Here is a 12,418-nt window from a genome sequence, read left to right as displayed (position 1 = left end):
ACTGCCGTCCTAATCTTATTTCTGAAAGTTGTAGTCTTTAATTCTTGGTGAAATTGTTTTGCACAGGCAATGCATAGTAATGACTACTGAGTAATTCACAAAATAAACTTGGCAAATTAAATCGTTAATGGATCGATATTGTCGAAATATATCCTTCCAAAAGCATTCTATTGCAGATTGTCAGGTTAAGTATAACGCTATGCACATTGAAATGTCTCAGATAATCACAATAATTAAACTGAAGCTACGGGGTTAAGGGTCAAGAGGAGAGTTCGCCTCTAAGCCCCACACTGAAGAGAACATTTAGCTCTATTAAATGGAAAATTAGTGGACAGTTACTTTTATTCGAAGCCTGCGATTTTCCAGAATACTCTACGGCAGAGAAAGTCGAACGGATTGCTGTTAGAGTATGGTGTCCAGAAACCCTACCCCGCTTTCCACTCCGCTGGACACGAATCAAATCTATGCAATGCGTAATATAAAGGATAGTAACTCAGTAAACTCCATTCCTTGACGAAATATATAACATGGACGACTCAACTCAGAATTAATCGATTGCTATGCGACTCAAGAAAGTATACACTTGAATTATGGAAAGGGATTTAACAAGGCAGGGTAACAATAAAAATACATTTTGCAACTTCCTAAGCCTGCAGTCATCTATTTTTCGGCCCGGAATTTATTTAGTACAATAAGTGAGAAATTCATTAGCACTTCTGATTAGGAAGCATTTAAGTCTACTTTTCATCTAGTTCTGGACGCTGCGGTCAATAAGGGAAACGATAGAGTAAAGATAGTAGAACAAGAACCCTCGCCACCTCCCTAAGAGTGTGGAACAGCCGTTAACGACCGTGTATTGCCTGCGAGCCGCACTCGGCTCTTCACTAGCGGCCCACTCGGGGACAGCCAGCTTCCCATTCTGAGGGAGGTAAGATGCCTTGGGAGGCGATTGGGGGGGGGGGGGGAGCTGCCTCTCGAGTAAATGTGATGGGATTACTGGACGAACTGAAATGGAGGTCCCTGGAAAACTAAATGATAGAAAGTGAGTTTCAAGTTGTGTGCGTGGTGTACTTTTTGGGTCGTCGATGCCCTAAGATTATATGACACAAGTTGAAACACATTTCGACGTTTAATTGACAAATATACAAATTATTACAATTTTAGCTACGTACCCTGCAGTAATCTATGCTTATTTGTTGCTATCAAAAAAGTAAAAAAATGAATATTAAAAAGAGCTAGGCATTAAAATATTAAAAATTAATTAATAAAAACTTTCAAATAATTCAACAAAAAATGTCATCTTATTTTCACCAGTCATATCGTGTGGTCACATATTTTTATGTGACAACGAATGTATAAAAAGAATCAAATTTTAGGATTTATCTATAAACTTGCATTAAGTGCATGTAGCTAAATAAAGTTTTGCGCATCAATGCCCATTATAAAGTTCATTGCTAGGCTAACATGTTTGAGGTCGTCGCGAAGCAAACCACGGAGGCTTCCTAGGGCGCCCAATCTGCGACCAAGTGCGTTGCAACAAGTGCATTCCGTCAGGGGGGAGGAAGGTGGTCACTCGATCGTGAGTCACGTTGCTCGCAACGTGACGGGACCTCTTCCTCCATGAAAAGGCACGAAATAGGAGGTGTGCTCTGCCCGATTGAGTCGTATGAGACTTCTTCTGCAAGTACAGAAGGCACTCTGGACAAGACAGATCCGATCACCTGAATGTTAAAGTGCCCTAATAATAATAATAAGTATGCACCTATTCCATCGCCTGTTGAGTTTAATACAACACCCTTCCCCCGCACTCTCCCCCGGGGAAACGAAAACAAAGTTAAGCATCAAGTAAACTACGATCGAAGGGAGATAAATTGGGACTATATGCAGACTCCCCGTAGACATGGCATGTCATCTTGAAGACAATTTTCCTTGTAATAATACCAAATTATAGTATGACATGCTTTACAATTAGCAATTCCACAAGAGTATTTGGATATCCGCAACTAATCACTTCAAAAGGAGCTGAAATAAGTGAAAATATTCCCATCATTATAGGACAGAGTTATCAAACAAGGAAGGATACATTCTTAAATAACAAATATTAATGAGAACTTCGCAGTGATTCCTTAATCAATTGTGGATCTATTGTGAGAGAACATTTCGTCGCATAAATTCGGTGAAAACAGATTTTAGCAACCGTATTTCAATTGAAAACGTATTTCATGATTGAGATAATTTTTTACTTTTTTATTAAAATCATATTTTAAATTACTTGCGTTTTCCGTCCTACGTTATTGCAAATCTTGGCAACACTACTCAGATCCACAATTAAAGGTGATTTTGAACAAATAAAATGTTAAGTTTTTGCTCCAACTTTTTCTTTTCCAACATATACTCCGTGTCTATTCCATGTATCCAATTAATTTTCTATAAGCCTTCCTGGATCGGAGGACAAAGATCGAAATCCCTGACGTCTGACACCCGAGATACAAATGCAAATATTAACCCCAGATTGCGTAGTACTAGGGTCTCTAGTTTCCTGACATCCCTTGTCACGTGCCCCAGTAGCGGTACAACGTGTGTTGGACGAGAGATTCGAACTCCCGTGGCGCAGCGCGACAAAATAATCAAGCCGCCCGGGTACGCGGCTTGATGCCCGGCGGGCGCCGATTGAGTGTCGCCGGGCACTGAGCCGCGGACCCGGGCGGCCCAAGGCGAACGACTCGTCATGCAAAAACCCACCCAGCGCAATTCTTTCTAATATTGACCGTTTGTCGTCTCAAACAAGAGCAGAACGCAGTCCTACATCTGCGCAACGCTGAGAAACGCTCGCCTTAAACGAAATAATTCAAACCAGTTCACGTGCAATGCAATTACAAGATATTTTTCCGATGAATTCTCAACTTTTAAGGGTTTGCCTTTTCATCTCTTGCAAAGTTTCAACTGTATCATTATTCCACCAGTCATTTTAAAGGTAATCAACAAAAGATTTGCTGGCATTCACACGCTTATCCAAACGAAAGCTTTTCACCCAAGACCCAAAAGAAGATGTGCGAATATTAGGCTTTTTTTGCAGCATTAGATGAAAGCAATGAGGCATAAAAAATGACGGGAATGATTCAGATTAAATTAAAATGAAACATGTTTCTTACGTATGACTCAATTATTAATTTAAGGAAAACCATTGTTGTACCAACATTCTCCGTTCCCTTGTCCTCCTGGTGAATAGTCTAGGTGGCTACAGATTTGGTAACTTGCACAAAATTTCAAAATCTGAATCACACAGTTAAACTGATAAAACGAGCCAATAAATGTTCAAATAAGACCAAAGAGTAGGATTAAAGTTTAAGTGTTTTGTTGGCTAACCGGTCCTTACAAGAAGCTAATCCGTTCCTTTGAAAATCATCTAAATAAAGAAACATCGTGAGCGCCGAGTTAACCAATGACTATTCAATCCATAATCCAATCGATCGAATTCCATGTTTGACTACAGAACAGTTAGTGCGTTGAATTTTGAAGCTGATAGTCAAGTCTCGGCAGTTGGTCCAACTCCAAGTGTAAATCTATGTCAATCACGTTAAATCTCGGCTAACTGCTTTAAAGATCATTTGTAAGGCTGCCTTGGTGAAATTTTAAAAGGTCATCGGTGACAGAGGGGCACCTAGACGTCCTTTACCCTCTGATTTCAACCTCTTTTCCTTGAGGACGTAGTGTTAGGGACCATTGCGGTCCAGTAGATGTATTACTTACTGAAAAGTCTGTCGATATATTCATGAAATTTAGTTTATCAGGTAATTTGACAGCAGTCTAGGCATGAGAGTAGAGTAAGTTAACGAGTAATTTACATTTTAAGTGAAGTCCTGCTAGACGCTTCTATTAAGAAGCTGCTAGGGAATCTCGTCCACTATTACCCAAAGGGCATTCTTAATGGAATAAGTTATCATTAGAAGAAAAATATCGGAAATAACCAATATCAATTAGATATTAGTGAATTGAGTTAAACGAAACATTCTCTTCCCCATAATTTCTGATCATCTACTCACCGTCTGGAAACATTTACTCGCAACGGGCAGGCGGGAGATTCATTTGTCGAGCCCCGAGCATATTATCCATATTTTGAAACTTTCTTCTTCAACTTCTCGAGGAATTCTGCCCTCAAGTTTTGATTTTAATAGTATCTTAAAAAAATACGAGGTGGACCGATAAGAGTGAAGTTAACGGAGTGAAACAAACCAATGCATGGATGGAGTGACGTAATGGTGAATGCACAAGAACTACACCGCATCAAGGAATCGAAGCGAAGAAAGTAAGTATTTACGTTAAGATACCGCAACCCCTATAAACGAATACGACTCAGAAGATTCGAATTATGAAATTGATATGCTTGATCTATCCAATGTTTGGTTTGTATCATCCCTCCCAAGATACAAAACAGGATATAGCAATTAAGAACTTGAATCTGCATAATATTTTAGAACGTGGTGTCATTGTAGGTGTGATCACGTCTACCTAATTTTGTACCTATCAAACCATTCTCAAGATGAAATCTCCCTGTGCGCTACATACCATAGGCGTCACTCAAATTCCTTCAACAATATTTGTCAGAGGAACCTGTGATGACGAGGAGATCAGATAAACCAAAAAAATGATGTGGTCACCTCGCACTAGAAGGACAATTACCTTCAAATGCACTCCCAACATGCATTTCATTTATCAACGGCCACATCGGGTTTAGGAGGTAAATAATTTCAAAGAAAGAAAAACTGCAATTTGTATACTTCAGGAATCTCCTCTGTATTTCTTCAACATACTTACAATATTTTATATTCATTCTACACTTTTTCATTTACACAATTTACAATGCGGCAGGACAGGCCTTTAGTGTGATAGCCGCTGATTTACTTATTGGCATTGAACTGTTCATTTGGATGTCCATAAGGAAGAGAGGGTGTTCCTACCGATCCGAGGAGGAACATAATACCACAGACACGAAGAAACGAACACGACATGCCGTCCAGATAACGCGGCAAAAGAACCAAGTGCAGGCAGTCAAGCAAACAACGGGCACTATAGGTGACTGATCAGGAGGACTCATCCCCAAGTGTAATTGCTGGTGTATTTGCGAAGCGAGACATCGCGACGCCGGCGGCAGTCTCTTGAGGACGGGGGCGAAACGTCAGTCTAATTTTTGCGGTCGACAAAACCCTATAGAGAGCGCGCGCATCTCAGTTTTTCAGACCTTTCGGGAAGGAAAAACGGGATGGAAGCGAGGCAAAGACTATTTGACACTCTGAAAAGTGTACCTCGTTCGTGGCGACGAATGTCGCCACTATTACTATAAGACTTCCTCACCTTACACCGATGTGAGAGATCGCCCCTAGCGTAAATTGACTGGGAAGATGCAATTGGTAGAGTGGACAGCGCCAAATGCCGCCAAAGTGACATTTTTTTAAAAAAAAGGTGCACAAACACAAACACCGGTGATTCGGGGGCTGGTGCAAGCTCCAAAACATCTCTCGAACATTGTCACTATTCAGTAAAACGTCCTACCTCGTGGCACACTACCGCCATCGTCGTCGATTCATCATCACTAGTACGACTAATATAATTATCATTAACGTCTTTATGGCACATCAGGACGAGAGGGAGGGGGGTCGGCCCCACGGAGCACCAAGGTGTGCGCCTGCGGGGCCCTCCGACTCGAGCACATTTAGTCATTTACTCCGATAAATTAATACGTTTGCGCGTGATAGAGTGGGTATACTTAAGTCGATGAGATCACAGTCAAAGAAGAAGCAAGTCCTCTTCGGGTGGAGGGTGGTGGACAACAGGGTGTCGTACACCGTTGTCGCGCCGGGGAGAGTATCACACGTGGGGGCGAGAGGTTGTCACCGTGGGTGGGAGGCCGTGGGGCAACTCCCAGCAAACTCTGCCCTAGCTGGGCCTCGCCATCACACTCACGGGCTTGAAGATCGCTGGCGCCGTGGGCTCGGGGCTCGAACCCGGCGCCGCGGCCCCTGAGGACGCGACGGACGACGACGAGGAGGACGAGGTGGGACCCACTGCCGTCGTAGCGGCGGACGGCGTGGCGGCGGGCGGTGTGGCGGCGGGGGCGTGGTGGTGGTGATGGGCGAGGAGGGCCGCAGCGGCCGCCGGCCCTAGAGACCTCAGCGTGGCGTAGAAGTCGTAGTGCGGGGCGCCAGGGTGGTAGAGCAGCGGCGGGAGGGCGATGCTTGGTCGGAGGGGCCCAGCGTGGGGACCGTCGGACGTGGCGGGCGAAGAGGAGGAGGTTGGCGGGTGCGGCGCCGGTCCCCCGGGGGCCAGCAGCCTCTCCACGGAGAAGGCGTGCGTGGGGGTGGGCTTGGGGAGGCCGGCCGGTGGCAGGAGGGCCGCAGAATGGTACGAGTGGTAGGGGCCAACGGAGGCGGCGGCGGCCGCCGCTGCCGCCGCCGCAGCCATTGCGGCCGCCGGGTGGGCGTAGCGGTAAAGAGGCGGGGGAGGCGGGGGTGGGGGCGCGGAGGCGTAGAGGTGACCGAGAGGCCCCAGGGCCCAGGGACTGGCAGCCGCCGCAGACGAGTAGGGGGGCCCCGGGAACAGACCCCCAGCCACCACGGTGCGCTTGAAGGCGGCGAGGCGGGAGCGGGAGGCGGCCGTGGAGCGCCTCCGCAGCTTGCCCGTCGTGCCCCCGATGAACACGTCCTCGCTCGAGGGGTCCAACATCCAGTAGTTGCCCTTGCCGGGGTCGTCGTAGTGCCGCGGCACTTTGACGAAGCACTTGTTGAGCGAGAGGTTGTGGCGGATGGAGTTTTGCCAGCCTTGCTTGTTGTCCCGGTAGTAGGGAAAGTTCTTCATGATGAACTCGTAGATGCCGTTGAGCGTTAGACGCTTCTCTGGGCTCTGACGGATGGCCATCATGATGAGGGCGTTGTAGCTGTACGGAGGCTTTTCGTGCTTCTTCTTGGCGGCGGCCGCGGCGTCGGCGGCGGCGGTGCTGGCGGCGTCGTCCGAGGGCGTTGCGGGGGGCGGGGAGGGTGTGGTTGCGGCGTGGTGGGACGAGGCGGCATCGTCCTCCTCCCCTGTCACGTCCAGGTCCTCGTCCGAGTCCTCGGAGTCATCGCGGCGAGGCGCGGGGGCAGCTTGAGGGCTGGGCGGCCGGGCCGCCGTCTCCGGTAGGATGGAGCTGATGCTGAAGGAGGACTTAAGCGGAGTGCGGGCGGCCATGGCGGGCACCACGGGGCCATCCACCTTCACCATGTTGTCATGCGGGCGGGCGGACCAGGGCCGGCTCACGTACGCTCGCTCGCTCCCTCTCGCCACCCCTGGACGAGAGAGGGGCGACGTGATCGCGGCGGTATGCACGGCCGAGGGACAGGCGGCGATTCGCACGCGTGCGACGGAAGCGCGGGACGATTCGCACAAACAAACACACGCACACGACAGACGTTCTTCGCTGGTCCTCAAGCAGCGGAGAAGACAGAGGAGGGAGTGCAGACGGGTGGCAAGGCAGTCAGACACGCAGAGAGACACGCGTGTTCCTCGTACGGGGTCCTCGTCACTAGTGAGCTAGCTCGGAGGAGGGGGGGAAGGTTATATACGTCGTAGGGGGCGCTGACGAACCCCACACGCACCCCCCCCCCCTTGTGCTTCTTTTCGTCTGCTTTCGTGAGGGGGAATGTTGAGAGGGCCGTAGAGAGGGGGGGGGGTCTTGGTCGGCTTGGCTTTCCTCGCCGCTCCGGCGGACAAGTTCCCCGATGTTAGGCGGGGAGGGAATTGGTAAGGGGAGTGGGGAGCCCCTACCTCCCCGTCCCCCGCTGCGCTGTTGGCGGGAGACCCGGTCTTGACCCCGCCCACATATCTCCGTGAGGACCAATGGGATCTCCACTGACACAATGGGATTGGAGGGGCAGTGTTTGCCGACACGCCCCCCTCCCCGACCACGCCCAAATACCTCCTCCCCCCCAGAGCAGGGGTTCTCGTCCCAGAGGGAGGAGTGTGTGTTCCGGTTGGCGCAGGTGAGGGTCGTGGGGGGATTAGTATTGTTCTCTGCAGGGAGGGGGCTGGGGACGGGGCGGTAAAGAATCGGCGGCGCAGAGGGGGGAGGGTGGAGGAGGGTTGGAGAGTGAGAGGAGGTGTTGTCTGTTTGGGTACGGCGCGCAGCTTACGGAGCCGACGACGATATATAGATAGAGTTGCGGGGAAGGGAGGGAGGACGGGCGGTGTTGGTTGTTGGTTGTCAAGACGATTGTTGCTGACCCAGCGCTCCCGTCCCCCGCGCAGCATTCCCTCCCCCGCTCCTCCGCCCCTCCCCCACTCTTGAACCCCTCAGCTAAATAATGAATCCGGAGACGGATGTTCGCCCCCACAAACACAATGGGGACACTGGCGGGTGGGGTTGGGGGATTTTGTGTTCCCACAATCGGGTGTGTGTTGGTGAGGAACGCCCACCCCTTCGTCGACCGCGATCTGGAGTCATCCCACCGAACGAACACATCTAACCCCGCCATCCGCCAAGGGATTGCGTGGCAGGGGGTGTTAAGCAACCAGCTATCAGCATCATTTAGTCGTGATTTTGTAAATAATAGCATCTGGGACGTACGAATTGTCGTACGCTACGATCCTAAATGTTGCTGCCTCGAATTGTGCGATGGAAAAATAACCCATGATACCGATCGATTCTGCAGTCGATTTCCCTTATGTTTTAGGTCGTGCTCCCGGCTAATAAAATGATGCAATGATAAAATTATTCTTGCTCTGTCTGCGTTCAATCAAATTGTTTTCATGTATCCAAAATCTTAAGTTAACCATTTGAGTCCACGCGAACTCCACTATCAGCCCCTTGTTCAAAATACACGTTTCTACGATCTGTTGGACTCTACCGTGAGGATGTCAGCCGTTTAACGTAAAAGGTTAACTTTGTCGCTCAACTGATCTTGTATTTCACGATCAGAGTTGACACCTAAGCTTTCGCCGCACCACGCGCCACCATTATCGTACCAGAGACCGCAGAGCCGAACATTTACGAAGATGGTCGATGATTGCCGACCTCACACGTTCCGGTTGACGAATCAATCGTAAAAAATATATCCGTGAACGTGAATCGGAGTTACGTTTTACGTTCCAATTTGATGCCAATTTTTAACCAGGTTTAAGTCGTGCGTGTATCCTAAGTTCTATTGTCTCTCCCAACTCAGGATTTCGAATGATAATGCGACGTTTTCTATTCGCTCCTGAAGATTCACTTGGAATTCTCTTTCACTCCACTCAGATTCATTCCGATATTTATCCACATACAATCCATCTAAAAGATTTAGTCTGAACGATGGTGGGCGATGGATTACCCCGAGGGAGGACGTAGTCCCTGTTGAAGGGAGGACGGCTTTGCTTATTGACTACAAAGAGAGTACCCCCCACTTCCCCCCTTCACCTAGCGTGGCCAAACCTCACCCCCCCTCCGCCCCTCTAGCCGACGGCGCACCACTGGATGCGGAGGCCGCATTTTCTACCTGTGTAACGTAGGGGGTGGGGACCACAAGTGTCATGGCATTGGACCACTTTAATTCCCCTTCTTTTTTTCCAGTTCCGCATGACCCATCTTGGTGTGATGGTTGTCTATCATGTAATTGATTGTGGTTCATTTTTATTCCCTCCTTTTTCGTGTACCAAAAACTTTCGAAGGGGAGAAATGAACACAAAGTTTTCCGCCAGCATGTATATAGATTTGCACGTACTCTTAGGGTTTTTATTGAACGCATTTTCCCTTTTCCAAACCATTTAAACACCCTTATTCTCCCTTAACCATCCAAACTTGTTCGTTCGTACACCTCCCACCACACACCTTTTTGATAGAACGCAGGGTATTAACTTAGATATAGAGTTAACTATATTCACAATATTGACCTTCAGGAGAAAACTGCTGGAATTAATTCTCCTCTTATGCAAAAAAAATTACCTATATCCTCCTAGGTAAAGGGAAATTTTACTTCAATTGATGGCATTCGGTGTGCGATTAAAATTTAGTTGCATTATTTCACATTCCTCGCATTAAAAATGTAGTATTTGCATTTGGAAGCGCACACTCAAATCATTGAAACTTACCGAAAGTGTAAGATAGTAGTGAACAAGCTACAGCTCGCAACCACTGATGTTCTTATTTTTAAAATGAAGAGATAATAGAAATTTCATACAGTAATAAGATTCACATTTCATATTATTTCACTCGTTCCATTTAAAAAATGTTTTCTTAAATTCTCTGTATCTTATTTTCTTTACGAAGATGTATGATAGCGTAATTGATTATTTCAGCATATCGGAATAATTTCCTCTCTTATTTTCCATAATTTTCAAACTGCGAGAAGCAAGATAAGAAAATACTCATCTTTTATGTAGCCCGTTGAGAGGTAAGGTTTATGTATTTCTGGTTTAAGGGATTCTAAGAGATCCTACCAAAGTTTTGCATGTAAGTAGCTTCTTTCCCTCGAAATAAGCTACTTACATGCAAAAATATTCAACCACAAGATTATTCACTAAGAGTTTATATTCAAATTTTGCGAGAACAATGTTACAAAAATGGGATTATTTAAAATACATGCAGAATATCGACAAAATGTATGCACATCCAATTGTAATATCCCATTCGTTCCTGCGAAAATATCTATTTTGCACTCTAATCGTTAAAGGTAAGAAAGAAATTTTAAATTTATCCGTTCGACTATCTATCTCCCTGATTTTACGTACGTGATCTGATCGTCCACAGTAAGTCTGGGCCCATTTTGTCTTTAACATCCTCAGATAAGCGACCTGCCTCAAATATACGCAGTAACTTTAAGGTTTATTTAAGTCTACGGTTAACTAGTGGCTCCCATCCTAATTCTTCCAACATTGTCGTCACACTGCACCTTTTCACAAACCTATTTACTCTGCGTCGCTCTCGATCTAGTTCAAGTAATAAGCCTTCTTCGTGAGGAGCCCATACACTCGCAGAGTACTTCTATTCGAAGCTGGGGCCTAAATGACGTGAAATAGCATAACTCTTTCAACATGACTTTGTCTGTTCGTGCGCTGCGCATGCCTGATTTGCATACACCCCCTGCCACACATCTTCCCGGTGGCTTTCAGAGTATTATGTATATTTAGATGAAGTGAAACATTCATACATTTACGCTACAATTAGGTGAAGTGGTTTTTCTGTCGGTAAAATGCACTGGTCTTAGAATTGCAGCATTAAGTGCAATGATTGCCTCTGTTTTCGTCTTGTAACTTGTTACGGTTGGTGACCTAACACCCCCCGCCACACGCCCTTGCGGCGGCTTGCGGGGTATAATGTAGATGTAGATGTAACTAACGCTCTTTTGCCTTAATTTCGCCCTCAAATGCGCTGCCGTGCTATGGCTGCCTCCTGGCGCCCTCGCAAGGCACACAGAGGCACACGTTTCTTGGAATCCGACTTGGGACTGCAATTACGACCTCGGCGTTTACAGACACCGAATGGGATTCCCGGCAGTCCTTTCATCACTGTTGCTGTCACATTGCTTACATAACCACCCCGCTAAAAAAAGTAAACGGCGATTTCAATCGATTGCTCACCAAGAGACTAACACAGTGTCTTTTAAGACCTTCGTACTTCCTAGACTGGACAGTGCGAAGGTACGATGTGAGTATAATAATCCGCATTGTAGGATTGAGATAAAAATTACGAGGAAAATATTTCATGCACTTTGAATAAATGATATCACATCTGCTCCTCCTACCTTCTAAACGCTGCGTAGACCACTGGTTCATGTAGATGCGTATGCTAGTTGCTTCCATATATATTTGAATGCATGTAAGTTCAAATGGGTTTTGCATGAATATATACGGCAGTGTGGGTGTGTATTGGCATGGTTTTGTTTGTATTGCATATGGTTATTTTCTGTTTCACGGGTGGTGTCCTGACAACTCCCACCACACGTCCTTACGGCGGCTTAACGGCAATTGCGTTAATGTAAATGTATTACTGACATATTTATAATAAATATCATTATTAAGTATCAGCATATTATGGACCCAGATCTCAAGACCCATAGACCAAAATCTCCCTAACAGGGCACGAAAAACTCGCCTATCCTGCGCGTCATTAAATAACCATTCTTCAACTCCACATACTTTCTGATACCATTCCGTCCAGAATGCCTATTCCTTCCTCCCTCTTTCAAAATTCTCCCATCTACGTACATCACGATTTTAAAGATTCCATTCCGACGCATGATGCTCGACAACCTCTTATCCTCGCTTTCTTGAATTTCTCCCAACAGCATTCCATGCCATGTCGATCTCTTCATTTGTTTTACTCTGGCACTTTTTTAAAATTATTTATTTTTCTAATAACCTTCACACCCACAGATTATGAGTCGTAAATACGTTAATGATGCTGCAGAGTCCT

At 46.6% G+C, this 12,418-nt stretch overlaps 1 protein-coding gene across 1 annotated transcript; it reads right to left on the bottom strand.

The window, feature by feature from the left end:
• Positions 1-5,075: 5,075 nt before the first annotated feature.
• LOC139691379 (fork head domain transcription factor slp2-like) lies at positions 5,076-7,364 on the bottom strand. Its single transcript, XM_071589178.1, has one exon. It carries the CDS (start codon positions 7,252-7,254, stop codon positions 5,935-5,937), a length of 1,320 nt encoding a protein of 439 aa, XP_071445279.1. The 5' UTR covers positions 7,255-7,364; the 3' UTR covers positions 5,076-5,934.
• Positions 7,365-12,418: the final 5,054 nt, after the last annotated feature.

Source organism: Hetaerina americana, unplaced genomic scaffold, assembly GCF_022747635.1.
Source record: "Hetaerina americana unplaced genomic scaffold, ioHetAmer1.1.p SCAF_33, whole genome shotgun sequence".
In the NCBI taxonomy this organism is placed as follows: domain Eukaryota; kingdom Metazoa; phylum Arthropoda; class Insecta; order Odonata; family Calopterygidae; genus Hetaerina; species Hetaerina americana.
The sequence above is the reverse complement of the archived record's forward strand: the minus strand, read 5'-3'. Positions and strand labels throughout refer to the sequence as shown.